Source organism: Meles meles, chromosome 9, assembly GCF_922984935.1.
Source record: "Meles meles chromosome 9, mMelMel3.1 paternal haplotype, whole genome shotgun sequence".
Taxonomy (NCBI): Eukaryota; Metazoa; Chordata; class Mammalia; order Carnivora; family Mustelidae; genus Meles; species Meles meles.
In genome coordinates, this window is record NC_060074.1 from 29843494 (window position 1) to 29871228 (window position 27735).

Genomic DNA, 27735 nt, shown 5'->3' on the forward strand with positions numbered 1-27735 from the left:
GGCAGAACTCACCTCTCTTAAACACGATGTGAGTGCCAGGCCCCGCACTCAGCTTCCTCATCAAGGGCCTGGAGGGCAGGGACTGGTACCCCTGTTTGCAAACGGGGAAGCAGAGTCTTACACAGGGACGGGGACTTGCCCGAAGTCAGGAATGGCCCCTTTGACTCTGAGCCTACCTCCTAAGCATGCTACCGACCCCTGCCCCCCATGCCCCATGCTCCCACCCCATTCTCCAGAGTCAGCTCTGTGGCTCTGACCCGTCCCCTGGCCACCGCCACCACCACCGCCCTCGGGCTGTCGGCTCAGCCCACAGGCTTTCTGTCTCTTATTCTGCTTGAGGCCAAGGTCGGGTGTCTGTCTTGGGAGCTGAGCTGGCGTCCCTGCTCCTCTCTGTATCTGGGGTCGGTGGCAGCCTCTGGTCTGTCTTCCTTTATAAATAGTGTCAGCAGAGATAAATGAATAGGTGACTGTTCCATGGGGAGATAACCGCTCAGAGGAGGGAGGGGTGTTTGGGGATGGTTGTGACGTGCAGGAGGACAGGCCAGCCTCTTCCCCTTCACATACCCCCCTGAGATGGCCTCCTTATCATCATTCAGGGATCACAGCGTCGAGAGGGAAGTTCAGAAGCAGAGGGAAGCAAGTTCAGGGCATGGCTCCATCATTTATTAGCTGTGTCACCTTGGACAAGTCTATTAATGTCTCTGATCTCATTGGTAAAATGAGGATAATATTGCAGGGTTGTTGAAAGGATTATGGGGAAAAAACCGCATATCTAGTAGCTGGCGTTCGCTGGGCCCAGAAAAGACAACTCCTATTATCATTTGTAATATACCATCCTTAGCACTGACTACGTGTAAGGCATCGGAGTCCGGGCCTGACGGGACGTGTCGGCTCTGTCTTTAAGCAGCCATGGCACATGCAACTAGAAAGGGAGGGTCACCCCGTGCAGTGTGGGCCTGGCGCTGGAGGTCCTGGGGAGGCAGTCAGGGATGGGGGTACAGAGAAGGCTTCCCAGGCTGGCACTTGCTTGAACTGTGTCTTGAAGGAGAAGGCCTTAGGTAGGAGAGGAAGAGTCCGGAAGGGAGGAATTTTGTGAGCAAAAGTCTGGAGATGGAACTTCTGTGTGTGTGCAGGACCCGAAGGCTGGTCGGGGTTGGAGGAATCGCAGGAGGAAGGGCAGGAGATGTGGCTGGATGGGCTCTTGGGCTGAGGCTCTGGATGCTAGCCCGCATGCAGGGGGCACCTTAAAGGTTTCCAGGTCGAGGGGTCACATGCGGGGTCATTGGCAGAGTGTGGACCGCGCTGGTGGAGGGCGGTTGTGGGCGCTGTGCGGCAGGTGGGACCACAGCAGCCATGGGGATGGAGAGGGGAATGAAGGAGGGGCCTTAGCGATAAAACACGGTCAGTACTCTGATGCCGAGGTGTGACCGCCAGAGATGCAGAGATGAGGGGCTGTCAACGGGACAGGAGCTCGGAGGCGGAACCAGTGTGGGGGAGCATGAGAAGTCATTGGAGGGACGTGCCTGCAGGTGTAGGCTCGGCAGCCTGGACTTCGGCTTTGCTGTAAGGTGGACGTGCTTCTTGCCGTCCGCCCCACTCTTGCCCCCTCGCCTACCCCCTGCAGCCAGTAAGGAGTAAAGGGCCAGGCCTCTGGGGACATGGGCCCACCCAGTATCCTCCTGGCTCAGGCCCGGTGTCATTGTCTCCCCCACCCCCCAGACAGGGATGTCCATCGCCTGGTGTTCCCTGCTGTGGGACCTCAGCATGCCGGCGTCTACAAGAGTGTCATCGCCAACAAGCTGGGCAAAGCTGCGTGCTATGCTCACCTCTATGTCACAGGTGAGGCTCACGTCTTCCTGGTCTGCTCCCCAGGGGCCCGGGTGAGGGCGGGGCCTCCGCCCTGGCTCCCTTACTCTTGGGCCCCGGGGAGCTGTCTGGCCTTGCCCCCGGCACTGTGGCTGTGCCTCCAGTCCCTGGCCCTCCGTCCCGAGGCTTGGTGAACCTGCAGAGCCATGGGACCCTGAGGAACATGGCAAACCCCTGACCTGTGGCTTTCAGATGTGGTTCCAGGCCCCCCAGATGGTGCCCCACAGGTGGTGGCTGTGACTGGCAGGATGATCACACTCGCGTGGAACCCTCCCAGGGGTCTGGACATGGCCATCGGTGCGTCAGGCCCCACGGGGCTCCTGGGTGGGGATGGGATGCAGGCAGGCTCAGGCAAGGGCACCGAGGGAGCCAGGCTGGGGGGCAAGGCCCAGAAAAGTATACCGGTGGAGGGTAAGCGTGGAACACTGGGAACGTGGCCAGGAGCCGCTTGGCCAGTCTCCTCTTCAAGGTGGATAAAGCCATGGCTGCGTGTCAGGAGAGGCCACGAAGGGGCGGTCCATACCCTTTCTCAGAGAGACTGGGTACTTGGCTCATGATCCTGGGAATGCCCTTCCCTTCCCTGGGCATGACTTCTTCCTGCTCTGTGCCTCAGTTTCCCCACCTCAGGCAATAGCAAGGAATTGGGATATGAACTAAGCTCCCTCCTTCCATGTCTGTAGCTGGACTCATGCCTGGCATATTGTTGGCTCTGAGCATGGCTGGCCAGGTCAGTGGTTAGAGCAGATCGGGGGTGGGGGGTCAGGCAGAAGCAAGAGGAGAAATTGAGGCAGGTCCTCAGAGCAGGCTAATGACGAGTTTCTAGGTCCTGAGCCAGCTGAATGGGGGCCTGGGGGTGGTGTCCCTGCAATGCCCACCTCCAGCAGCTGCTTTCCCCCCAGACCCAGACGCTCTGACCTACACCGTGCAGCACCAGGTTCTAGGCTCAGACCAGTGGACAGTGCTGGCCACAGGCTTGCGGGAGCCTGGATGGGCAGCCATGGGGCTGCGTAAGGGGGTCCAGCACGTCTTCCGGGTCCTCAGCACCACCATCAAGAGCAGCAGCAAGCCCTCGCCCCCCTCCGAGCCAGCACAGCTGCTGGAGCGTGGTGAGTCTGGGTGCCTCTCTGGAGGTGGGGTGGAGGCTACAGGGCCGGAGAACCAGCTCTTGGTGGTGGAGGCTCAAGGGCTGGTCTGGACCTGCTGTGTCTGGGGGTGACCTCAGCCAGTCCGAGCGTTTCTTTCTCCTGATGGCAGCACACGCGGTGGGTGAGGCTGAGGCTCTGGGATCAGGCAAGCGGACGGGGGATGGGGGGGTGCAGTCCCAGCTCCGCCACTTCCTGGCTGCGTGTCCTAGACAACTTGCTGAACCTCTCTGAACGTCACTTCCTCATCTGTAAACATGGAGCTCCGGTGGTGGTTAGGAGGGTAAAAACGTAGAGTGTGCTAAGGCCCTGGCGTTAAGTCCAACTTCAGCCTGCACTCTCATCCGGCCAGGCCCGCCCCTGGAGGAGGCACCCGCCGTGTTGGACAAGCCAGATGTCGTGTATGTGGTGGAAGGACAGCCCGCCAGCGTCACGGTCACCTTCAACCATGTAGAGGCCCAGGTCGTCTGGAGGAGGTGGGGCCCCACCTGGCATGCCTCACTTCCCACATGGGGCCGTCCAGCTCTGGCCATCTTGGCCCGACTCCCCTGTGGCTGGGTCCTGGGTGACCTCCCTGTCATGTGTCCCTTAGCTGCCGAGGGGCCCTCCTAGAGGCACGGGCAGGGGTGTATGAGCTGAGCCAGCCGGATGACGACCAGTACTGTCTTCGGATCTGCCGGGTGAGCCGCCGAGACATGGGGCCCCTCACCTGCACGGCCCGTAACCGCCACGGCACACAGGCCTGCTCAGTCACCCTGGAGCTGGCAGGTGGGTGACAGCGGGTCTTCTTCCTTCTCCTCCCTCTGAGGCCCACAACCCGCTCCTCATGCCCACCTGTCAGGCCTGTCCATCAAACGGTGTTATACCAGGGCTACTGGAAGTAACAGAGATAGTACTCATCAGACATTTACTGAGGACACCTGATACGTGCTAGGCTCAGCATGAAGGACCTTCCGCGTATCAACTCAAGGAATGTTTACATTAACCCAGCGAGATTGGTTGGTTATTATCCTCATTTTACAGAACACGAAACAGAGCCTCAGAGAGTACGCTAAGTCACAGGCCCAGGGTCCCCCAACCTCCTAAGCACAGGAACTGGGATTCAAGCCCGGGTGCATGCTGGACTCCAGAGCCAGAGGGTGCTCTTAACATCCTGCGTTAAACACAACAGGATGTAGGACCTCAAATATAACAGGCATGGGGAGACCGAGTCAATTTCAAAAAGAAGAGGCCCCAAGCGGACACAGCTGATTGGCAGTCCCCCAGATCTGGGGCCCCTGCACACCCTTTTGCACAAGCCCTTTTGACAGAGCCTCCCAACCTTTGCGGTGAGGACCTTTTGTATAATTTTTCCTTTAAAGATGTCATCTCTCAACCGGCGGCATGCATTAAGCAGTAATTGTCTTGTTTTCCGGTTTGTTAATTAACTCTAGACATATGTAACTGCCACTCAGAACTTCAGATCAGCATGAGCTAAACAGTGTTACCTGCTGAGTAGATACAGTTCCGACCAAACGCAAAGAAAGCGACATTTTGGGGAGCACAGGCGATCCTGTGGTGGAGAAGTACACATTTGCTGGTGCTTTAAAAACTGTTCAAGCTCACTTGAAACCTTCCAGTACTTTCTCACAGAGCGGCCCCCGCCACCTCTAGACTAGAAACCAGATTCCTAGAGCCGTGGGAAGGGATCTTTAAAGTAGAAGAGAAGTGGCAGCAGAGTGTGTGAGGGAGAGATGGGGGAGCCCTGCTGGCCCTGATGGAGACGGAGGGGGGCGGCACCAACTGTCTGGGTCCCTGTCTCCTCCCTGTCCCAGCACCCCCTCCAACACACAGCTCCTGGCACCTCGTACTCAACCTGCCACTTTGCTCCTGGAGCATACCATCAGCAGGACTCCTTTCTCTTCCCAGATATAGGAAAAGCCCTCGGGTTTGGGGAGGCCCTGGCCACCAAGAGCCCTGTAGCCCAGACTGGCTGGGTCAGTGACCGAGATAGAGAGTGAGAGAGAGAGACAGACAGACAGTGTCCCAGCCAGCCAGAACTAGAGCAGGCCTGGGGTTGGATCTTACAAACTCTAGACCCTGTGCCTACCCCCCAACCCCAGCCTCCAGGCAGGGCCAGTGGAATGGCTTCTTCCCACCATATCTGTCCCCACGGTGGTGTCTCTTTCACTCCCTCTTATCTGTGTAAAATTAGGTTAGGTGCCAGGGATGGGTGGCGGGTCCCTGCCCAGCGCCCCGCTCATCCCTCCGGGCTGCTCTCCCACGCCTCTTAAAGCTGAGATCCTTAAACACACTCAGGAGGCAGGGCGCTGGGAAGTCACCGCTTCCTCCACAAAGCACGTTGGAATATGTATTTAATTCCATCCTGAGAATTAGAAGCCGCTTTGCCGGGAAATAACACAACCGCATGATATGCTTAGAGAATGAAATTACAGTCACGTGCAGGAGAGCTAAACTGAGAATCAGTACCTGTTTGTTCATCTTGCCATCTCCCGGATGGTAAAAGCCCCCTTAAACATTTAAATAAGATTCAGAGAGAAAACCTCAAGGTAGAGGCAGTGCCACTTGTGATTTGAATTCAGGCGCACAGCTGGGCGGCCTGCGCGTGCCCAGGTAGGTAAAGCCAGAGACAGGGCCATGCAGAAGGGCGATCACCCACAGGGGGCAGCATCGAGCCGCTCCGCGCCAGCCCATTAATGCAGCGAGGGAAGAGGCTCAGGGTTGCCCAATCCTGATTTTTCCAGAGAGGCAGGAAATCCAGATTTCTTGTGTGTGTGAAAATCTAGTTTCAAAGCTGGTAGATGAACACAGAGGGTCCAGCAAAGCAAGGCTGCACCCCATGGCTTAGGTCTTCTGAGATTTGGAGAACATCACCTGTGGGTGTACGGGGGAGCTCTTGGGGCTCAGTGGGGGTCCGGGCCTGGCTGGTGTTCTGCCTGGGCCCGTTGCTGAGGGAGGACTTGGAGAGGGACTTGAGAAGACAGGACCTCATGATCCCAGTGCTGTTGACGACTCCGCCTCTCCCCCCCCACCCCCTACCCTGCGCCGTGTGTTTCAGAGGCCCCTCGGTTTGAGTCCATCATGGAGGACGTGGAGGTGGGCGCTGGGGAGACCGCTCGCTTTGCTGTGGTGGTGGAGGGGAAGCCATTGCCAGACATCATGTGGTACAAGGTCAGAGGGTGACAAAGGCCTTGGCGGGGGCGGGGGCGGGGGGAGGAGGTTCTAACATGGGGCCGGCTGGGAACCAGCGGGTCAGGGAGGACAGATTTCTGCACAGGAGGAATCTTGGCCACCTTAGGAGGAGGGGAACCTGGACCGAGAAGAACAGAGATGTTGTCAGAGGTGTGGCTAGGAGAAGAGAGTGGGACCCAGGGTTCCATGGGATGCTGGTACATGTTTCAGGAACCAGGGGACTAACTGGGAGGTACAGGGCTATCAGTGGAAGAGAAGAGTGGAGCTGATTCGGGGTACTGAAGGGAGCAAGGGCTCCCAGGCTGTGAGCAGAGCCCTTGGGACAGAGATAGTATTGGCGCCCCGGGGCCTAAGGGTTCCTGGGCCTGTGGTGTCAGGCATGGAGATGGAGGTGGGTCCCAGGGGGCGGTAAAGCCAGGCCTGGGCTGGAGGTGACGGCTGCCTCTGCAGGATGAGGGGCTGCTGACCGAGAGTAGCCACGTGAGCTTCGTGTACGAAGAGAATGAGTGCTCCCTGGTGGTGCTCAGCGCGGGGACCCAGGATGGAGGGGTGTACACCTGCACTGCCCGGAACCCCGCCGGGGAGGTCTCCTGCAAAGCCGAGCTGGCTGTGCGTTCAGGTGCGCGTGCGCAAGGGGAGGAGGGCAAAGCGCTTACTCTCAGGGAAGGGCATGTGAGCCCCAGGCCAGGAGCCACTCACCAGGCCCTCCGTTCCTCCACCACCCCATCTTCTAGCCCTGGCACCCCACCCCTGGCCCTGGCCCGACATTCTTGCTCTTGTTTTGTCTCCTCCGTCCGCCCCCGCCTGGCCCTGTCTCTGCCCTCAGCCCTCTGTTGCCCGCCCCACCTAACACCAAGCATCTCTTCCCCAGTTCAGACAGCCATGGAGGTAGAGGGGGCCAGGGAAGTGGAGGAACAGCGAGGAAGGAGACTCAGCGACTTCTACGACATCCATCAAGAGATTGGCAGGTGTGGGGCTGGGAGGGGACGCCGTGCCTGGGAGCCAGAGGGGGCCTGGGTCTGAGGCTCTCAGGCCATGGAGTGCTGTGGTGGGGGGGTGCCACGAGCCCCTCACCTCCCTGTGTCATCACCCAGGGGTGCCTTCTCCTACCTGCGGCGCGTGGTGGAGCGAAGCTCCGGCCTGGAGTTTGCGGCCAAGTTCATCCCCAGCCAGGCCAAGCCAAAGGCATCAGCGTGGCGGGAGGCCCGACTGCTGGCCCGGCTCCAGCATGACTGCGTCCTCTACTTCCATGAGGCCTTTGAGAGGCGTCGGGGACTGGTCATTGTCACCGAGCTGTATCCTGAGATAGGCCGGGTGGGCAGGGGACATGTGGCCAATCAGCAACACATTGTACACTTTACAAAGAGGCCCCATTGACAGGCTGCACCGGCCCCCTTTTGGGAAATGTTCCCATGGATGGCTGGGAGTTCTGAAGACATCTTGTGAGGACTTTACAGAGCAGATTCTGGAGACTTCTGCAAAAACCAGCCGTTTTTAGCCCCTGTCCCTCCACTGCCTTTTCTCAGCTTAAACTTACGTAGCACTCAGTGTGTGCCTGGCAGCTGCTAAGAGTTCAGCAGCTACTAACCTACTGAATCCTCCTGTGTAATCTTGTAGAATCTTTTTATGCCCATTTTTTCAGATTTTTAAATTTATTTTAGGGAGACAGGGGCGGGGTGGAGGGAAAGGGAGAGACTCCCAAAAAGACTCTGTGCTGAATGTGGAACCTGACTCGGGGCTCAATCCCACAACCCTGAGATGGTGACCAGAGCTGAAACCAAGAGTTGGACACTCAACCGACTGAGCCACCCAGGCGCCCCCCTTTTTACAAATGATCCCCGTTTTACAAATGATAAAACTGAGGTATAGAGAGGTTAAGTGACTCATCCAAGGTCACCCCACCAACAAAAGGCATGTGCCCAAAATGCAGGACAGTCTATCTGAACATTCAAAGTGACTCCATTTCAGATGAGCCTCGGAACCGCTGAACTCGGGAAGCTGTTTGCATGAAGAATGGATTTTAGACTCTCATGAGACCTCGGGTTCAACAGAGCCATACTGTGCTTAGTATGCTGGGTGGTCCGGTTGTCCCTCCCATTAGCAGGGTGACCATATCCTTCATCTCCGCCTCCCAGTCTGCACTGTTAGAACCTAGACCTCAGCCACATGCCCCTCTTACCTGTCATGGACTTCTGGGTCATTCTCAAATAGAGGCAGGAAGGTTCATCCACATTCAACAAAATTCTGCTCTAACTTGATCTTTTTAAATATCTAACAGGGTCATTGAGAGATGTCATCCCCACTTTACGCCTAAGGGAACCTGGGCTCAGAAAGGTTGGGTGATTGGCCTGAGATCCTGCAGCAAATGAGAGGTCGAGCAGGGTGGTCCCATCTGTGCACTCAGATGACGGTGGCGGGGGGTGGGGCGGTGCTGGAGACACAATGGTGGGCTGGTATTAGCTGTGCTTTAAGGGGAAGGAGAAATCTGCAGAGCTGGGATCTGCCTTGAGCTCTAGGTGTGGAGGGCATTGTTCAGGGAGGACCCAGAAGTTGGCACTGTCACTCTTCTCCTTGATCGGGGACACAGATGCACAGAGGAGCTGTTGGAGCGAATGGCCAGGAAACCCACCGTTTGTGAGTCTGAGGTGAGGGCAGTGGGTGGTAGGGGGTTGGGTTGGGCACTGGTGTTTACCCACCTGAGCTCTGAGAACTGAGGGGTGGGTCCTGGGTCTGCCATCTGTGCCGTGAATAGGCCAGGGGTAGTGGTGACACCTACCTCTGTTGGTTCCCAGTCTCCTCAAATAAGCATTCCCCAGACATTTCTCTCCAAAAGAGCCCCACCTAGACTCTATTCAGTCTCACTGCTGTCCTGCCCTGTAGTGCAGTATAAATTGTATACTGTACGGTTCTATTTATTATAATATAGATGGTTCCCTCCTGTAATTGTGCTGTGCACAACCTGTGCAGCTGTACTTGGAGGCCCTAGATCTCAGAAATCCCAAATCTGTGTTTCAACTGCCTTATCAGCCATCTGAAGACCACTTCTCAGGCGTAGCCTGACTTCTTGCCACAGCTCTGGCAGTGATCAAACATAATCTCCCACCCTTTCCCCACGGACTTTGGGCCTCCCTTCTCCACAGATCCGGGCGTACATGCAGCAAGTGCTGGAGGGAATATGCTACCTGCACCAGAACCATGTGCTGCACTTGGATGTCAAGGTGAGGTGCAGGTGGGGAGTGGGGAGCAGGCAGCCCCTGTGCGAGGCAGGGGGTGGGACGTCCTCCCCACTTCACTCAGCTCCCATGATTTCCCTGCTGTTCTGCAGCCTGAGAACCTGATGGTGTGGGATGGTGCAGAGGGCGAAGAGCAGGTGAGGATCTGTGACTTTGGGAACGCCCAGGAGCTGACTCCAGGAGAGCCCCAGTACTGCCAGTATGGCACACCTGAGTTCGTGGCCCCTGAAATCGTCAATCAGACCCCTGTGTCTGGAGTCACCGACATCTGGTAATAATGCTGGCCCACAGAGCTGCGGGGGTGGCCCGGGCCCGCTTCCCTCAGTGTCATGCTGGGTGGGGACTTGCGCGCTGGCAGAGAGGACCTTCACCAAGCCCAGCTTCCTTCTCGAAGTAGATTGGTGGCATAGCTCACAGGGACCTCTTGCCTGTGTTACTACCTGCCCCTCACCAGAATGGACCCAGTCACTCGAGGCCTTAGCCCTGTCCAGCCTCGGCTCCTGATCACCCCTAGGTGTGGAACCTTCTCTGTAGCCACCTGGCCTCCCCGCAGTGAGGCACACATGGCCCCTTGGTTCCCAGACTCCTCTGGGCTTCCTGGGCTGGCCCTGCCATGACCCTGACTCTTCCAGGGAAGTCGGGACCTCTTGGTTGAGAGTCCTCCCTGGAGGAGGCATCCTTGTGCCCATCTGACCCAGTGAGGCCCCTCCTCACTAGATTGGTGGTAGCGGAAAATGATGGCCTTCTCGTGGGAGGTTGGCTGTCCACTCACCCATCTATTACTCTCCTTTCCTCACAGGCCTGTGGGTGTTGTTGCCTTCCTCTGGTAAGGACCCCTCTGCACTCAGGATCCCGGTTTTCAATGGGCACCTAGCAGGCCGACCCCTAACATTTCCAGAGCCTGGGACAGGAGAGCAATTTGGGGCCTGCAGCCTACCCCTTCTCCTCCATACCCCTGCCCTTTGCTGTACTGCAGGGGGCCTCATGCATGAATGAGGAGGATGCCCTAGCCTACGAGACTAAGCTCTCTCTGTCACCGTGCCCATCCGTATAGGGCGGGCACACTGGCAGCCTCCTTTGGAGGCTGGACAGAGAGAGGCCAGTACTGGCTTTGTGCCATCTATGCAGCGGACTGTGAGGCCCTGAGTGTTCAGAATAGGCCCTGGAAGGGGGAGGCTCAGGTTCAGGGTTGCATATCCCCTCGGCATCGACTCCTCACCTCAGGGACAGGCCATAACTGGAGGGACACAACAGGTCCTCCAAAGCATGCGCCCAGGACAGGGAGCTGGGCACCCAGTTCTCAAGGCAGGACTCACCTACGGAGGGCTGAGGGTGGGGCAGGACAGGCAAGAGTCGGAAAGACCACCTTCTGCTCGGATCCTCCAGCCTCTACCTTCTCCATAGCCCCCGGGGGCCTGACCCTGTCCCTAGACACTGGCATCCCTCAGAAGTCCCTGCCTCAGCTCCAGGGCCCTGTCCCCCTCTCAAACGAGTCCCCTCTTCTCTGCAGTCTGACGGGAATCTCCCCCTTTGTTGGGGAAAACGATCGGACAACGTTGATGAACATTCGGAACTACAACGTGGCCTTCGAGGAGACCACATTTCTGAGCCTGAGCAGGGAGGCCCGGGGCTTCCTCATCAAAGTGCTGGTGCAGGACCGGCTGTGAGTGCAGGGCCCTGAGGAGCCCCCTGCCTGCAGAGTCCCCTCATGCCAGCCCCCACTCCTGCCCCAGCCTCTGCCCTTAAGCATTCAGTCTCCCAACTCCTTACAGGCCCTGTGTTCCCATTTATTGGCTGGCTCACGTAACCTGCATTCCTTTACAGGAGGCCTACTGCCGAGGAGACCCTAGAACATCCTTGGTTCAAAGTGAGTCTAGTCTTGCAAGGCAGTGGTACAAGAGGTGGGAGGAGGGGGGACATTGTTAACAGCTCCATTTATTGAGCACCTATTGTGTGCAATAGTCATTATAGGCAGTTTGTATACACATGGTCCGTTAGCCTCTCAACAACTCCGTGAAGGAAGACATTATTACTCCTGTTTTGCTCCTAAGGAAACTGAGGCTCAAGCTGGGGTATTGTGGCCTCCAAGGCATAGGTCTGGGCACCCTTCATCTTGGGGGGTCCTCAGCAGGCTCTTCCCTGCCTCTTGAGACCAGCCCTCGTCCTCCTCTCTCCTGTGCGTCCACCCCTGTCCCGCCCTGCGGTTGGTGGGTGGCCTGGCTGGCTTGGCCTGGTGATTTTGAGCTCCGTGCAGCCAGAATGCTCACTCATTCATCTTCAAACCTCAGCAGTGCAGGGGACAATGACCGACAGAGGGGTGGGGTTCAGCAAATGACCCAGAAAGAGTGTCTGAATAAATCATCCATTGAGTGTTCTGCTGGGTCAACTGGAGGTTGAGGTCATTCTGGTATCTGTCCTTTGGAGTAGGAGCCTGGGCTCTCAGATCATAAATGAGCTCTGAAAAGGACAGCCTGGGTGGGTGGCTGAGGGAAGCATCTGTGTTGGTCTGGCCCACCAACGCTCCAGATGTCTGGGACGCTGGATCTCCACGGGGACAGATGGTGAGCTGGGGAGCAGAGCCCAGGCCAGGGGCCAGCGCCCCAGCTCCTGAGGGCAGCCAGTGGAACAGGACAGGGCCATGAGCCCTGATGTAAGCCCCAAAGCCCAGCCCGAGAACCACTGAGGTTCTGCCACTCCAGTTAGGCTCAGGGATTTTGTCCCTACACAGGCCCCGTGACTGTGGGAGTTGTGACAGATCTGAGGGGGAGGGAACCCCCAGGAGCCCAGACTCAAGGCTGCTCAGTCCACTGTCCCCTCCTGTGGACTTTGTCTCTTCACTGCCAAACTCTGAGGGTCTAGTTGATGGGGGACTTTGCCTCAGGCCCTCTTTCCTGGGTTTGCAGACACAGGCCAAGGGCGCAGAGGTGAGCACGGATCACCTGAAGCTGTTCCTTTCCCGCCGGAGGTGGCAGGTGAGTGTCCCTGGGTCCTGCCTCCAGGCCTCCCTCCTCCCTCTGCACTTGTTCCCTCTAACTCTGCCGTTTTCCTATCACGTGCCCTCATTTTCTGCTCAGCTGTCTTTGTCCACTTTTTATTGTCTCAGTCCCCAGCTTCACTCCTGTTCCCTGACCCTCTGCCTGCCCTGGGTCTTCTCTCCCCTGGCCCCCGGGGCTGAGGTGGGCTCGCGTGGGCCAGGCTGGCCCCAGGGGCCCCTCTCGGGTCTGACCCCAGGACCCTGTCTCCAGCGCTCCCAGATCAGCTACAAGTGCCACCTGGTGCTGTGCCCCATCCCGGAGCTGCTGCGGGCACCCCCAGAGCGGGTGTGGGTAGCTGTACCCAGAAGACCACCCCCCAGCGGGGGCCTCTCCTCCTCCTCTGACTCTGAAGAGGAAGAGCTGGAGGAGCTGCCCTCGGTGCCCCGACCGCTGCAGCCTGAGTTCTCGGGCTCCCGGGTGTCCCTCACCGACATTCCCACTGAAGATGAGGCCCTGGGGACCCCAGAGGCTGGGGCTGCCACCCCTATGGACTGGCAGGAGCAGGGACGGGCCCCCTCTCAGGACCAGGAGGCCCCCAGCCCTGAGGCCCTCCCCTCCCCAAGCCAGGAGCCCCAAGCTGGGTCCAGCCCCCAGCGGAGGGAGCTCCGGCGGGGCAGCTCTGCCGAGAGCGCCCTGCCCCGGGCCGGGCCGAGGGAGCCGGGCCGGGGCCTGCACAAGGCAGCCTCTGTGGAGCTGCCGCAGCGCCGAAGCCCCAGCCCGGGGGCCACTCGCCTGACCCGGGGTGGCCTGGGGGAGGGCGAGTATGCCCAGAGGCTGCAGGCCCTGCGCCAGCGGCTGTTGCGGGGTGGCCCCGAGGACGGTAAGGTCAGCGGCCTCAGGGGTCCTCTGTTAGAGAGCCTGGGGGGCCGTACCCGGGATCCCCGCCTGGCCCGGGCTGCGTCTAGCGAGGCTGCACCGCGCCACCAGCCCCCGCCTGAGACATGGGGCCTGCAGAAGAGCAGCAGCTTCTCACAGGGGGAGGCAGAGCCCCGGGGCCGGCATCGCCGCGCTGGGGCGCCCCTCGAGATCCCCGTGGCCAGGCTTGGGGCCCGAAGGCTCCAGGAATCTCCTTCCTTGTCTGCCCTCAGCGAGGCCCAGCCACCCAGCCCTGCGAGGCCCAGTGCCTCCAAACCCAGCGCCCCTAAATCCAGTGTTCCCAAGTCTTTGAAGCCTCCTGCCACCACACCCAGTGATGCCCCACAACCCTTGGCGCCCCAGCCTGCCCAAGAGAAGAGCCCAAAGCCCAAGCTAGAGCCAGTCCCAGCCCCCAAGCGTACACAGCCCCCAGTAGCTCCGCAAAGCCCAGCGCCCCCTCTCACACCCTATGCCCAGATCATGCAGTCACTCCAGCTCTCAGGCCACACGCAAGGCCCCCTGCAGGGCCCTGGGGCGCCTCCATCAGAGCCCAGACCCCACCCGGCTGTGTTTGCCCGGGTGGCCTCCCCAGCTCCAGGAGCCTCTGAGAAGCCGGTGCCTACAGCTGGGGCGCACCCGGTGCTGGCAGAGAAAGCTCGGGTCCCCACAGTGCCCCGCAGGCCAGGTAGCAGTCTCAGCAGCAGCATCGAGAACCTGGAGTCAGAGGCCGTGTTTGAGGCCAAGTTCAAGCGCAGCCGAGAGTCGCCCCTGTCGCGGGGGCTGCGACTGCTGAGCCGCTCGCGCTCGGAGGAGCGGGGCCCCTTCCGCGGGGCTCAGGAAGAGGACGGCATGTACCGGCCCAGCCCAGCGGGGACGCCGCTGGAGCTGGTCCGACGGCCCGAGCGCTCCCGCTCCGTGCAGGACCTCAGGGCGGTCGGGGAGCCGGGCCTCGTCCGCCGCCTCTCGCTATCGTTGTCCCAGCGTCTGCGGCGGACCCCGCCGGCGCAGCGCCACCCGGGCTGGGAGGCCCGCGGCGGGGACGGGGAGAGCTCGGAGGGCGGCAGCTCGGCGCGGGGCTCCCCGGTGCTGGCGGTGCGCAGGAGGCTGAGCTCCACGCTGGAGCGGCTGTCCAGCCGGTTGCAGCGCAGCGGCAGCAGCGAGGACTCGGGGGGCGCGTCGGGCCGCAGCACCCCGCTCTTCGGCCGGCTGCGCAGGGCCACGTCGGAGGGCGAGAGTCTGCGGCGTCTCGGCGTCCCGCACAACCAGCTGGCGTCCCAGGCCGGCGCCAGCACGCCTTCCGCCGAGTCCCTGGGCTCCGAGGCCAGCGGCACGTCGGGCTCCTCAGGTGAGGGAGCGGGGCCAAGGGGCGTGGGGGGTGACTGCGCCACACGGGTGGCTAGGCCGAGTGTATGGAGCGGGGATGGCAGGCACAGAGTGTGGAGGAGCGTGGGGCGCTGGGGCGGGGCTCTGGGAGAAAGAGCTGGACGCCCTGAGGATGGACTTGGCCCGGGGCTGGGAGCCCGAGGGGCAGAGGTTGGTGGGGGGGGGGCGGGGGTGCTACAAGTTTTTGGCTTTCCTGGGTCCAGGGCCGCTGGGAGGCGAGAGTTTTCAGGGACTGGCTGGGCCAGTGCTTCTGGGTCTGGGTCTTCACAGCTCCTGGGGAAGGCCGAAGCCGGCGTCGTTGGGGCCTCTCGCGGCTACGAAAGGAAAAGGGCTTTTCACAGCCAAACCTCTCTGCCAGTGCCCAGGAAGATTTGGGTCACCAGTATGTGCGCAGTGAGTCGGGTAAGAGACCTGCTGGGTGAGTAGCTGCCTCCCTGCCCCCAGGGGCAGTCGCCGCTGGGTGGAGCCCCCCCTTGAAGAGCCCTGGCCAGTAGCAGAAGGGACCAGCGATCAGGAAAACAGCAATAATAACAGAATCAACTAATTCCACGAACTAGAGATGCTGAATGTCCTAGTAAGCGTTTCTCCTTACCACGGTCACTGTTTTCCTGGTGAGGAAGCAGCCCGAGCCTCGTTAAGGAGCTCGGCGAAGTCACAGAGCTGGTATAGCATGCAGCAGCAGCCAGGGGCCCGGGCTGTGTGGTCCCCTGCAGCCAGACCCCAGAGGTGGCTTTGGGATGCCAGACTTACACCTTCCTTTGGCTAGCTTCCTCCCTCCCGAGAGACCCTCAGAGGCTGTAACAGGGCATTGTTCTGAAGGAGCACAGGCCAGGGTGCCCCTGCCCCCATAGCCCTGCCCCACACGGGTGTATGCTGGAATGGGCACCCAAAGACACTCCTTCTCTCCCAGCCCAGAGGCCCACAATCTGGGTAGTGCCCCCAACTCTCCATTCCTCAATAGATCTGAACACCCTTGCTGTCCTTCCCCATCTTCCCTGCCCCCACAGGAGGTGCTTGGCGGGGGGGGGGGGGGGGGGGGGGGGGGGGCGGCAAGCAGCCTTCAGGGCTCTTTGCCGGGGGGAGGGGGACTTGGGATAGGCGCTGCTCTGTTTGTCTGCACAAGTGTGCAAGGTGAGAGATATTCTCCACCTGGGGCCACCCCAGCCCCCCACTTGGGAAAGGATCATTACTCAGGGAGCGCAGGCAAAGCCTTCATGGGGCCAGGCAGCCCAGAGCAGTGGGCGGACAGGAGCAGGCCCTCCAGGCCAGACCGTGCAGGATCTTTATCCATCCCAAGTCTCCTAATGGAATCCCCAGCACCGCTCCCACCATGCTTCTGCTGAGTTTGGGGTGACCGTGTCCAGCTCTGGCCAGGGGAGCTTGGATGTCTTCCCCAAAGCAGGGGGAGCTGTAGCAAGCAGGGAGGGAGGAAGGAGGCCAGTCCATGGGGGCAGGTGTGGAAAAGGCGAGAAAAGAAAGAGAGAAGCCAGCCCTGAGGCCTGGGGACAGCTGAGTCCTTCCCACTGGGGCTCTTCTCCTAGCTCCATTTTGCTTGTGCGGCTGATTTCCTGCCGAGGCAGTGTCCCCTTACCTTATCCTCTCCCCCTCCCTGCAGGAAGAAGGCTGTCCCTGTCCACTTTACCAACTAGGGCTGGCCTCTGGGGGAATAGGGCCGGGACTGGCAGGGCTGAGCTGGGGTCATCTTTCATCTCTCCTCCCAGCCCCCCTCTCTCTCCCCTTACCCAGTACCCTCGCTTGGTCAGGAGGCAGCCATGGGTGAAACTATATTTACTTTGGTCGTTGGACCCTTGGTGCAGGACCCCTCCTCGGGGAACACGGGTGGAGCGCGAAACTGGGGGAGAGGTCATGCTGGCTCTCCTGATACTCACTCAGGCTCCCCTGCCCAGCTTATACCCACCTCCACTCCCTCCCAGTTCCTCAGACAGGCAGTAGCTGGGGCTCCCAGATGTGTGGACCCCTCAGCTCTTGCTGCCCCCCTTACCCACGCCCCCAGTGGCTGGGACCAGATTGAGAGTTTTCTAAAGAGACTTCCCAGGGAGCAGGAAAGCAAATCCTCGAAACACCAAAGAGCCACCTGGCCTGCGGAAATGCAGGGAAGACCTTGGCCTGTCCACAGCCCAGCCATGGTTGCATTCACCAGCAGGAGGCCGGCTTTGCTGGAAGAGCCTCTTTCTCTGGCGGTTCTGTCCCTAGCTCCTCTCCTGAGCACATCAGCGATAGAAGCTAACCCTTAGGAGCACCGGCCATATGTTAGACACACGCGAAGCCCCTCACATACCTCTCAATCCTCACAGCAAGCCTAGCGCTTCATGTTACGGTTTCCCTCCGTTTACAGAAAAAACATGGTCCAAGGTCGTTCAGGTGCAGTCTCTTGTCCCTGCAGAAGCTTTCACTACTTAGCTGAGCTGAAGGAGTTATGTATGTGGTCCAAGGCTGTGTCCCCAGACCCCAGGTGGGATGAGGGGTTGGGGAGGCTGACACACTTCCAAGGTGTGCCCTGAATTTGCCTTGACTTTAGGTCTTTGGAGACGACACATTTTGATTGAATGTAACGTTCAATCCCAGGAGTCTCAGCTCAGGTCACTGGCTTCTGCCACTTGCCCTGTGGTGCCTCAGGGGGAGTGGATATTGCAGAATCTTAATCAGCCTAGTGCTTCCATATTTGTTTTTATTTTACTTAACCCTTGCTTATAGAGCACTTATGTAGGGCCGGGCCCCGCTCCGGGCGGTTCACATACAGCGGGGCTCCCAAGCATCCTCCAAGCTCAATGAAAGGAAAAGATAGTTCTACACCCTGGGAGAGTGATACTCACCCCAGAGAAAACTCTGGAAGGCACGGCGTGGGGTTCTCCTTCCCACATCTGACTGGGAAGAGATACCCTTTCCCTCTGCTCCCTGATGGCAGCATCAGACTCACAGGCACCTGCCTCCCTCCGTAGCCAGCAAGCCGGGGTTCTCACAGATCCATGGTTGTCTTTGTCCTCCTCCCAGATTTTCCCCCAGTCTTCCACATCAAACTTAAGGACCAGGTGCTGCTGGAGGGAGAGGCAGCCACCCTGCTCTGCCTGCCCGCGGCCTGCCCTACCCCCCACATCTCCTGGATGAAAGGTGAGAACTCTTCTACCCCAGAGAGGGGGCAGGCAAGTGGGCCCAAGGCTGGGGGATGCTCAAGGGAGGTGGCAACTGTGGGGGGAGAGGGAGCCTGGAGGACCGGGTGTGCTATCTCACTCAGCAGCCCCCTGTTCCCCTCCCGGCCCTAGACAAGCAGTCCCTGCAGTCGGAGCCGTCGGTGATCATCGTGTCCTGCAAAGACGGGCGGCAGCTGCTGAGCATCCCCCGGGCGGGCAAGCGACACGCGGGGCTGTATGAGTGCTCAGCCACCAATGTCCTGGGCAGCATCACCAGCTCCTGCACCGTGGCTGTGGCCCGTGAGCCTGGGCTGGGACCTCGGGGGGGGGGGGGTGGGACAGGGATGACACCTGGTGGGTAGGGCTTGAAGGGCTCTAAGCCGAGTATAGGGGCTCACTGGGTCTCCCCTCCACTTGCCAGGCATCCCAGGAAAGTTAGCTCCTCCTGAGGTGCCCCAGACCTACCAGGACACGGCGCTGGTGCTCTGGAAGCCGGGAGACAGCCGGGCACCTTGCACGTACACGCTGGAGCGGCGGGTGGATGGTGAGGGACAGGGCAGGCAGGGAGGGGGGGGAGGAGGGGGCGGAAGACGCACAGGCCCAGGACATGATCCCCCTCCCTGGGTTCCTCACAGATAGACCTGGGAGCTTGGGCTTCCCCTTCTGTGACCTCAGCCCCTTCTCCTTGCTGCCCACAGGGGAGTCTGTCTGGCACCCTGTGAGCTCAGGCATCCCCGACTGTTACTACAACGTGACCCACCTGCCAGTCGGTGTGACTGTGAGATTCCGTGTGGCCTGCGCCAACCGGGCTGGGCAAGGGCCTTTCAGCAACCCTTCTGAGAAGGTCATCGTCAGGGGCACACAAGGTCAGTGGGATGAGGTAGGGGGGGTGGCCAGAGAACAGAGGGGCTGCTGAGCACCCCAGTTTCAGCCCGGGGGCATCAGGGTGATGCTTTTCTTTGTCTTCACTCAGATTCCTCAGTTCTGTCATCTGCTGCTCACCAAGACACCCCTGTTACCTCAGGGCCGGCCAGGGCCCCGCCTCCTCACTCTCCTACCTCACTGGCCCCACCCCTGACCCCCAGCCCAGCTCCCACTCCCACTCCCCCAGTCCCTCAGCCAGCTGCTCCCGGCCCCTCGCCTCCCCCAGCACCCCCCAGCCAGGCCTTGTCCTCACTCAAGGCTGTGGGTCCACCACCCCAGACTCCCCCACGAAAGCACAGGGGCCTGCAGCCTGCCCAGCCAGCAGAGCCCACCCCACCCAGTGCCCAGGCCACCCCTGGTGAGCCCCAGTCTTCCGTCCCTGACACTGGGACCCCAACCCCAGCCTCTACCCTTCACGGGGTAAAGCCAGCATCTTCCTCTACTCCCCTGTATATGGTGACCTCCTTTGTGTCTGCGCCCCCAGCCCCCGAACCCCCAGCCCCCGAGCCCCCACCTGAGCCCACCAAGGAGACTGTAGGAAGCCTCAGCCCGGCCCAGGAGGTGGCCAGCTCCCCTGTGGGTGGTCCCCACAGCTCTCCTGGGCCGGAGGGCACCACTCTTCGGCAGGGGCCCCCTCAGAAACCCTACACCTTCCTGGAGGAGAAAGCCAGGCAAGTGGGTCCGGGAAGAGAAGGAGGACTGAGGGGGAGTGAGTGGGATGCAGAGAGAAGACCAGACTGCCCTGGACTGGGCTGGGGCTGGTTTCTGGGTGCCTGGCACTACTGGGTTCAAGTTTCCTTGGCTGGCCCCGTGCTGAGCTCTTTAACCATATGATGTCACTTACTCTTCACAACTCTGGGAGACAGAGAGATGGCACTATCTTCACCCATTTCACAGATGGGAAAACTGAGGTTGGAAAGGTTATGGGATTTGCCCGAGGTACAGAGCCAGTGAGGGGCAGAGCTGAGCCACAGGCCCAGGTTCCTAGGATCTGGTTTCAGAGGATGCCCTCAAAACCACTGCATCCTTGCTCTCTGGGGCCCCCGCTCTCCCCTGCTCCCCCCAGCTTGTTTCCTCTGAGCGTGTGGTATGTCCCCACCCCCGACAGGGGCCGCTTTGGTGTGGTGCGAGCATGCCGGGAGAATGCCACTGGGCGGACGTTCGTGGCTAAGATCGTGCCCTACGCGGCTGAGGGCAAGCGGCGCGTCCTGCAGGAGTACGAAGTGCTGCGGACACTGCAGCACGAGCGGCTCATGGCCCTGCATGAGGCCTACATCACCCCGCGCTACCTCGTGCTCATCGCGGAGAGCTGCGGGAACCGCGAGCTCCTCTGCGGGCTCAGCGATCGGTACCTGGGGGACCTGGGCACTCTGGCGGGGGTCGGGGGGGGGAGCTGAGCTGGGACGTCACCGGCTTCGCGTGGCTACCCCCTCACCAGGTTCCGGTACTCGGAAGACGACGTGGCCACCTATGTGGTGCAGCTGCTACAAGGGCTGGACTACCTCCATGGCCGCCACGTGCTGCACCTGGACATCAAGCCCGACAACCTGCTACTGGCCCCCGACAACGCCCTCAAGATCGTCGACTTCGGCAGCGCCCAGCCCTACAACCCCCAGGCCCTGCGGCCCCTCGGCCACCGCACGGGCACGCTGGAGTTCATGGGTGAGGGTGCCGCACAGGCCTGGGTCGAGGTGGGGTTGCGGCTGGGGCTCCCACCAGAGGGGCAGCCACCAGGGCTCACTCTATTCCACTCACTCACTTGTCCTTTAGTGAGTGCTCGCTATGGAAGCAGTGAACTCAGTCCTTTCCATGCTTTTTTTTTTTTTTTTTAATTTATCTTCATGGTAGCCCTGGATATTGGCATAACGTTATCCCCATTTTGCAGACGAGAAAGAGGTGTAGTGAGGTTCCGTATTTGTCCAATATCAGGTATGAATGCTAGAGCCAGGGCTTGATCAAACGGGACAGAATCAATTGTTAATATATATACGTGAGGGAAACCAGCTACCATTTAGCTAGTTCATCAGCTCTGTTCCTCGGAGTTCCTCTACAAGCCCCACTTCACAGATGAGGAAGTGGGAGAGCCAGACGGGCTTAGTACTTGCCAGCATCCCATAGCTAGAAGGGACAGGCCTGGGATTAGAGCCAGCCAGGCTGATTTCCACGGCGCCTCACCCTGCTGTTGGCCGTCTTCTTTGTGAATGGGCGCCCTACTTCAGGGCGAGAGCTGGTGCCTGTGTAGTTCTGGGGACCCCACCATTCCATACCTGGGCTGATTCCTCAGGTGGCCCCCACCTCCTCTGGGGGCCACCCCCATTCCCCGCCTGCCTGCCAGATTTGTGGTCCTGTGACCTGGGCCTCGTCCCTGCTCCTCGGGCCCCCAGGGACCTCCCTCGTCTCTCCTGCTCCCCTGTCATCGGGAAGCTGGTTCAGCTTGGCCTCTGTTTCCTTTCAGCTCCTGAGATGGTGAAGGGAGAACCCATCGGCTCTGCCACAGACATCTGGGGAGCAGGGGTGCTCACCTATATCATGTGAGTGCGCCCGGGCTGCACCTGCTGCCTCTCCCTGCTCCCCCCTCCTCCCACCTCCCCCCACATAGGTGCATGGCCCCGCCCAGATCACCGAGCCCCCCGAGCCCCCACACTAATGTTCCCTGGGACAGTGAGCGGACCTTCAGTGTGCACGTGTCAACTGAGCTATCTCCATGACAGGCTCAGTGGACGCTCCCCGTTCTACGAGACGGACCCCCAGGAAACAGAGGCTAGAATTGTGGGGGGCCGCTTTGATGCCTTCCAGCTATACCCCAACACCTCCCAAAGCGCCACACTCTTCTTGCGAAAGGTCCTCTCAGTACACCCCTGGTGAGTAGGCCCCGTACTTGCCAAGCCCCCGGCACTCCCTGCACCCCCCCCCAGACTGCCCTGGTCAAGCCCGAGCCAAAGAGCCCCCCAGTTCCTCCCGGGCCACCATGAACACCCCGCTCTACCGCTGCTACCACTAAATGGTTGTTCTACGTGCCACTGATGCTTCTGAGCCCTGTGAGGTTGGGCAGGATCACCTTCCCCATTCCAGAGATGGGGAAACTGAGCCCCAGAGCTGGCCAGGATCCCTCACCCAGGGACACAGCTCCAGGACCGGGACCTGGGTCTGTGGGAGGCGAGAGCCTCGCGGGCTCACCATCCCTGGTGGGGCCTGGCAGGAGCCGGCCCTCCCTGCAGGACTGCTTGGCCCACCCGTGGCTGCAGGACGCCTACCTGATGAAGCTGCGCCGCCAGACTCTCACCTTCACCACCAACCGGCTCAAGGAGTTCCTGGGCGAGCAGCGGCGCCGCCGGGCCGAGGCTGCCACCCGCCACAAGGTGCTGCTCCGCTCCTACCCAGGCAGCCCCTAGCGGCTCGGACCACAGCCCGGCCTCGGGCTTCCACTCGGGGTTCCAGCTGAGACCGCGGGACATTCCAGGGCCCATCCCGAGCCACACGGGCCAGGGGCTTCGGACACCACCAGCAGCAACATCCAGCGGGGCTATTACCTCAAGGACCCGCAGGGACAGAGGCCCCAGGCTTTGCCGATGCCACCCAGGCCAGAGCCAGAGGGGGAGACCCGTGGGCCAGGCTGGGTGGGGATGGGGGTGTGGGAGCAGAGAAGCAAGAAGAGGGGCAGGAAGGGAACGGGGAAGAGATCAGGAAAAGAAGCCAAGGGACAGGGAGAGACTTGAGGAAGGTTCTGGGGGAGAACCGACTGGGAAAAGTGTGAGTGGCTGGGGAGGAGGAAAAGGAAGGAGCCCAGGGTGTCGGGGCCAGGGGCTGGGAGTGAGTGTTGGTGCAGCAGCCACAGGACACAGAGACAGGGCCAGGGGGCAGGAGCCGGCATGTGAAGAAGGGCAGCAAGGTGGGGGAAGGAGGGGAGAGGACTCAGGTGGGGTGGGTGGGCGGGCTAGCTGCCAGCACCCCCAGAAGGAGAACCTGGAGGGCTGGGGGCTGGAGGCAGTGACCGCTGGAGCCAGCGCTCTCCTGTCCTCCTCCAGCCCAGCGGAGGCAGCTCCAAGCACTCTGTGCTGGCGCCAGGATGTCCCCACCACCCCTCTGTGGCCTTCGCCCTTCTTCCCATTCATATTTATTTATTTATTGACTTTTATGAAATTACCCTTCCATCCAATTCCTATTGCCCGTGTTGTCCTGACCGCCCCCCCCCCACCCCAGCCATCCAGCTGTCTGTCTGTCTGTCACAAGGAAAATAAAAACGGCAAGCTGCAGGACCTACGTGTGGTCTATGAGGAGGGATGGCTGGGGCAACAGGGTGCTGGGGGTACCGGGACAGGGGCATTTCGGCCTTCTTTCGACCAGGGAGAGCTGAGCTATAATAGCTAACACCTTCAGCCTATGGCTCCTGACCCTGAGCCTCCGGGGCTCCATGTCTCCCTTATTCTTAGAGGGAGGAGGGACTTCTGACTCTCCTGAAGTTTCTGGAGTCCCGGCAGGACTCCACCACTACCATCTAACCAGACTCTGGTGGTCCCTCCCCCTCTTTGCATATTCTGTCATTGCAACTTGGAAGATGCTGGGCTCTGCAAGGCACCAGCCCACACCCCAAGGCTGGCTCTGCCTCCTTCACTCTGCCCAGGAGACAGACCAGCTCGGGGCCTGGCTCCTGGAGCAGAAGGGGTTTGGTCATGATGATTGGCGAGATTGTGATGATGGTATGAAGGGCCACAGAAGAAACCAGGACAGCTTCTCATCCATGCTTTTGTGTTAGGGCACACGGGCCACCAGCCGCATGACCCTCTCTCTGGTTGGCAAGTCCGCTGAGGTGGGGCCACAGACAAGCATCTTCCTAGAGCCGCGGGACACATCAACCTGGATGTCCCTGTCCCTGCGGCATGCTAGGAGTCTGATGGGTGCTCCCCTGCGGAACCACAGCATGCTCACGGGGTCCTACAACTGAGTTGCCCTGAGTAGAGGTGGAGGGAGGGTGGAGCCAGTTCTCCTTGTGTCCAGGGGGACCCTGTTTCCCATCTCTCCCCAGCTTAGAAACTCTGTTCTTGGCAAAGTGGAAGGAATAAATTCTCCTCCCACCATGAGCCAAGAGGGCTACCACCGGTGTCTTGCTGATGGAGTTTGAGGGCTCCTTGGCTGTGGCCCGAACAACCTTTTGCCCATCCTCGCCCAGCCCAGCCTCTTTGACCTCTCAGGACCCCAGGGAAGAGGCAAGCCCCATCATCATAAAATAACAGGATGTTCAAGTCAGCTGGAAGGGACTAGAGAGGGGTCTTGCTCACCTGTCATTTTAGCGATGAAGATACACAGTTTACCTGTGAGAATCTTTAATCCCCTACTCACCACAAGCATTTTCATATAAAAATGAGGTGCCCGAACTCATATCTTGATAAATGGTAAAATTCCTCTCCCATCCCCATTCTGATCTTGAGCTCCCTTCCCATCTCCATTGAAAATGGCATGTGAGGGGCGCCTGGGTGGCTCAGTGGATTGGGCCACTGCCTTCGGCTCAGGTCATGGTCTCAGGGTCCTGGGATCGAGCCCCACATCGGGCTCTCTACTCAGCGGGGAGCCTGCTTCCCCCTCTCTCTCTGCCTGACTCTCTGCCTTCTTGTGATCTCTCTCTCTGTCAAATAAATAAATAAAATCTTTATTAAAAAAAAAAAAAAAAAAAAAGAAAATGGCATGTGAACTGCTTATTCCAAACCCGGAGAGCAAAGGTAATTTATGTCAGCAGAGCTGTGTCAAAATTCCTCTGATCAAAAGGTGACAGCGCTCCCCACCTGGGCGGGCAGTTACAATGTATGGAAGCAATGCTCTATCTGGTGTCCTGGGTTGGGTAGCCTGGGCTCCAGGCGAGTCCCAGAAGGGTAAACTGAACCCCTTATCTTAGGCGGCCTGATGCCTCTGTGCACGCTTTTTGGGGCTTGGGCAGACCTCGAACTCAGGAGTCATTATTAATGCCGGTCTCCAGCAACAGTCATACCCAGCCCAGTCAGACCGTATCATGTCACATGGAGGGAAGTGAGCGGGACTGCGGCAATAGCGGGGAGATGCTGTTCTCAAAAATCTTTACCGTTCCCTCTAGGTTGATCTCAGTTTACCGCCAGGGGGCACAGTGCGGAAATGGCAATCCTAGACTCCCAGGGCCTGGGGAGTAAGTGCTTCCGAATTGGTCCTAACAGCCACACTGCCCTCTCCTAATTGGCTGGATGGACAGTGAAGTCCCTCCCCTGTCCGTGCTACTCTGGCTTCATTCAGGGACACCCCCACAAACACTTGCACCCTTTAACCAACAGTGTCCTGGGAATGGCATGTTGTCCAACTGTCTGGGGACTGACCAGAGTGCAAAGCTGCCTCAGTGGGGAGCTGAATCTCTTGCCAGTCTGGGCCCTTGTCTGATACCAGGAGAGGGAGGGTTGCCCCCTGCCCTGGGAGGGGATGGGGCCTGCATCCAGCTGCCCAGCTGTCCTGGTGCTGACATGAAGTGCACCCCAGAGCTGCTCGGGTTTCCCCCCGGGCCTGCCCCAGCGGCTGAGCCAGCATCCCAAACATCCTCAGGCTAAATAAGGAGCCCGCTTAGGTCAGGGGGCGGGGCTGGGGTCCCCGGGGGGCTTGGGGCAACCAGTCCAAACAAGGCAAGGAGGGGAGCCATGTATAAAACCAGGGCCCTGGGCTGAGCACCTGCCCCTGCCCCTACTGTGCCTTCCAGAAGGGCTCTGTCCCACCTGCCACCCAGCTAGTGAACTCAAGTCGGGAAGTCCACCCGCCCACGGTGAGTCCCTGTTCTCAGACCAGCCCCAGACACTCCCATCCCCAGGATGTTCTGAACTGACAGGGGAGAAAGGCTGAAAGTCAAAGTCTTTGTGTCAGCCTAGACCTCATGTTTGTTTTGCACTCCCCAGATGTCCAAGGCAACTTCCTCCAAAAAAACAGCCGCTGCGGCCCCGCCTCCGGGATGTACCCTGGATATCAACGACCCCCAGGTCCAAAGCGCGGCCATTCGCATCCAGGCCTCTTACCGGGGCCATAGGTGAGGGGGGGCCCAGAGCCCTCAGGAGGAGGGGAGCCAGAGCTGCAGAAATCGCCCTGCAGCGTGGGCGTGGGTGGGAGCTGAGCAGTGTTATGGACAGCTGGGGTCACTGGACTTAGGGGAGAGAGTTTGGCGAGGTGTGGAAAGGTGGCCGACAAGATCAAATCATTTCATCAGGGTAACAGTTCATGAACAGGGCCCCCCCTCCTTACCCACCCGCACATTTAAAGTTCTAGCGGGCCGAGGGGGCGGGCAGGGGATTCGGTGCTGGCTGTCCAGATCCGCGTCGTGGGGGCTCTGGGCCCTGACCCGGCTCTCGGATAGGTCCCGGAAGGAGCTTCGCGAGAAGGGGCCGCCACGAGTGCTGGAGCCGCTGAAGGACGTGGTGCTGATCGAGGGCAGCGCGGCCAAGCTGACTTGCCGCATTTCGGCTTTCCCCGACCCTTTCATCCGCTGGAGCAAAGACGGCAAGGAGCTGCGCGACGGGCCCAAGTATCGCTACGTCTTCGAGGACCCTGACGTGGTCGCCCTGGTGGTGCGCGACGGCGAGCTGGCAGACCTGGGCCAGTACAGCATCAACGTAACCAACCCCTTCGGCCAATGCTCTGACTCGGCGCGCATCCTCGTGGAAGGTACGCGCGTTCCCCGTGCGGCGCCACCGCGAAGAGCAGCACCACCTCCCGGCGCCGCAGCTGGGTCGCTCCAGCGAGCGCTCACCGCTGGGCCTGGCCGAGTCCCGATGGGGTTGGGGACACAGCCTGGGGCGCAGCGGCGCGCGGGCTGACTAGCCCTTCCTGCCTCAGGATCCCGCCCTCACCCGCCCCCGCCCCAGACTGAGAAGTCCGCTTTGGGCTCTAATCACTCCACTCCAACGCCCCAAGGTCACAGCGAGCCAGAGGCAGAGCCAGGGTTAGGGCCCAGGTCTTCTGGCTCCGCCCCAGGGCAGTGCTCACTGCTCGGAACTGTGCCCATCCATGGCACTGAGATGTGTAAACGCTCCCGGTCTTTCACTCAACGTATTTCTTTTGATCCTCCATCCCACCGTGGGAAGGAGCAGGGCCAGCTATTAGTCCGGTTTAACAGCGGAGGAAATGAAGCCCCACAGAGGCTAGACTTGCCCAACATCCCACTACTGGCTTAAATACATCTCATATTTAGGGCCGGGTATTATCTGGGGAAGTGATGCCCCTGCTCCGCCTCACCCCTAAGGGCCCTCCCTGGGTCGCATGCCCGTTCCCTTCTTCTAGTCCCTGCGAAGATTCAAAAGGGACCGGATAACACTAAAGCACGCAAAGGCACCACCGTGACGCTGACCGCGGAGATCATGGGCGAGCCTGCGCCTGACGTTGGCTGGACCAAGGACGGGGAGGACATCGAGGAGGATGACAGGCGAGGGAGGGGACTTGCCGGGGGGCAGAAGGGGGCCCAGAGCCCCGGCGGGAGCGGGCCGGGGGCGGGGAACGCGAAGCGAGGACCAGAGCTGGCTAACCAACCTGGCCCCGGGCGCCTGTAACCTGACCGCGGCCCGCCCTCCCCGCTCCCCCTGCCAGGGTGTTCTTCGAGATCGGCAGTACCACCACGACGCTGACCATTCGCCGGGCCACGCCCCAGGACAGCGGCAAGTACGAGGTGTACGTGGAGAACAGCCTGGGCATGGACCAGAGCTTTGCTCGAGTGGACGTGGCCTGAAAGGAACGCTCGGATCTTTCGTCCTGGCTCCAAGCCCTGGGGTGCGTGGGACCGACGACCCCCTCACCATCTTGCTTAATAAAACTGCTCTCTGACCCTCCGCGTGTTTTGGTCTCTGGGGACGCCGTTTCTTCTCCCCGGCACTAGTACCCACGCTTACTCCAGACCCACACACCAAGGTCGCAGTATGTGGGGGTCGGAATGTTTGGAGAGTGCCTGGTTCAGTGCTTTACGTTACAG

At 60.1% G+C, this 27735-nt stretch overlaps 2 protein-coding genes across 8 annotated transcripts in view; both read left to right on the forward strand.

Annotated features, from left to right (window-relative positions):
- SPEG (striated muscle enriched protein kinase) overlaps nt 1-23026 on the forward strand; it is a 49133-nt gene extending 26107 nt beyond the window's left edge. For 6 of the 7 annotated variants that reach the window (XM_046018702.1, XM_046018703.1, XM_046018704.1 and 3 more), the window contains 28 exons: nt 1720-1839; nt 2059-2163; nt 2766-2972; nt 3361-3484; nt 3601-3776; nt 6067-6179; nt 6651-6819; nt 7072-7168; nt 7295-7495; nt 8788-8845; nt 9341-9418; nt 9526-9704; nt 10233-10259; nt 10944-11096; nt 11258-11300; nt 12337-12405; nt 12679-14668; nt 14977-15108; nt 17719-17835; nt 17988-18155; nt 18277-18399; nt 18554-18721; nt 18829-19450; nt 19888-20127; nt 20218-20441; nt 21235-21310; nt 21491-21640; nt 21979-23026. In XM_046018702.1, the coding sequence (XP_045874658.1) occupies nt 1720-1839; nt 2059-2163; nt 2766-2972; nt 3361-3484; nt 3601-3776; nt 6067-6179; nt 6651-6819; nt 7072-7168; nt 7295-7495; nt 8788-8845; nt 9341-9418; nt 9526-9704; nt 10233-10259; nt 10944-11096; nt 11258-11300; nt 12337-12405; nt 12679-14668; nt 14977-15108; nt 17719-17835; nt 17988-18155; nt 18277-18399; nt 18554-18721; nt 18829-19450; nt 19888-20127; nt 20218-20441; nt 21235-21310; nt 21491-21640; nt 21979-22171 (6122 nt within the window). In that variant the 3' untranslated portion in view covers nt 22172-23026. Of the gene's footprint in view, nt 1-1719; nt 1840-2058; nt 2164-2765; nt 2973-3360; nt 3485-3600; nt 3777-6066; nt 6180-6650; nt 6820-7071; nt 7169-7294; nt 7496-8787; nt 8846-9340; nt 9419-9525; nt 9705-10232; nt 10260-10943; nt 11097-11257; nt 11301-12336; nt 12406-12678; nt 14669-14976; nt 15109-17718; nt 17836-17987; nt 18156-18276; nt 18400-18553; nt 18722-18828; nt 19451-19887; nt 20128-20217; nt 20442-21234; nt 21311-21490; nt 21641-21978 lie in introns of those variants that run through there. The other variant, XR_006820259.1, reaches the window with a different exon arrangement.
- A 2474-nt stretch (nt 23027-25500) lies between these two features.
- On the forward strand, nt 25501-27574 carry SPEGNB (SPEG neighbor). Its single transcript, XM_046019758.1, has 5 exons — nt 25501-25548; nt 25679-25806; nt 26131-26438; nt 27054-27195; nt 27357-27574. The coding sequence occupies exons 2-5, from the start codon at nt 25679-25681 to the stop codon at nt 27493-27495; spliced, it is 717 nt and encodes a 238-aa protein (XP_045875714.1). The 5' UTR covers nt 25501-25548; the 3' UTR covers nt 27496-27574.
- The last annotated feature ends 161 nt before the right edge of the window (nt 27575-27735 follow it).

Coding starts and splice junctions, on each gene's coding strand:
- SPEGNB (XM_046019758.1), top strand. CDS start 25,679: ATGTCCAAGGCAACTTCCTCCAAAAAAACAGCCGCTGCGGCCCCGCCT. Junction 26,439..27,053: donor GGCGCGCATCCTCGTGGAAG/GTACGCGCGTTC, acceptor CCCTTCTTCTAG/TCCCTGCGAAGATTCAAAAG. Junction 27,196..27,356: donor GACATCGAGGAGGATGACAG/GCGAGGGAGGGG, acceptor TCCCCCTGCCAG/GGTGTTCTTCGAGATCGGCA.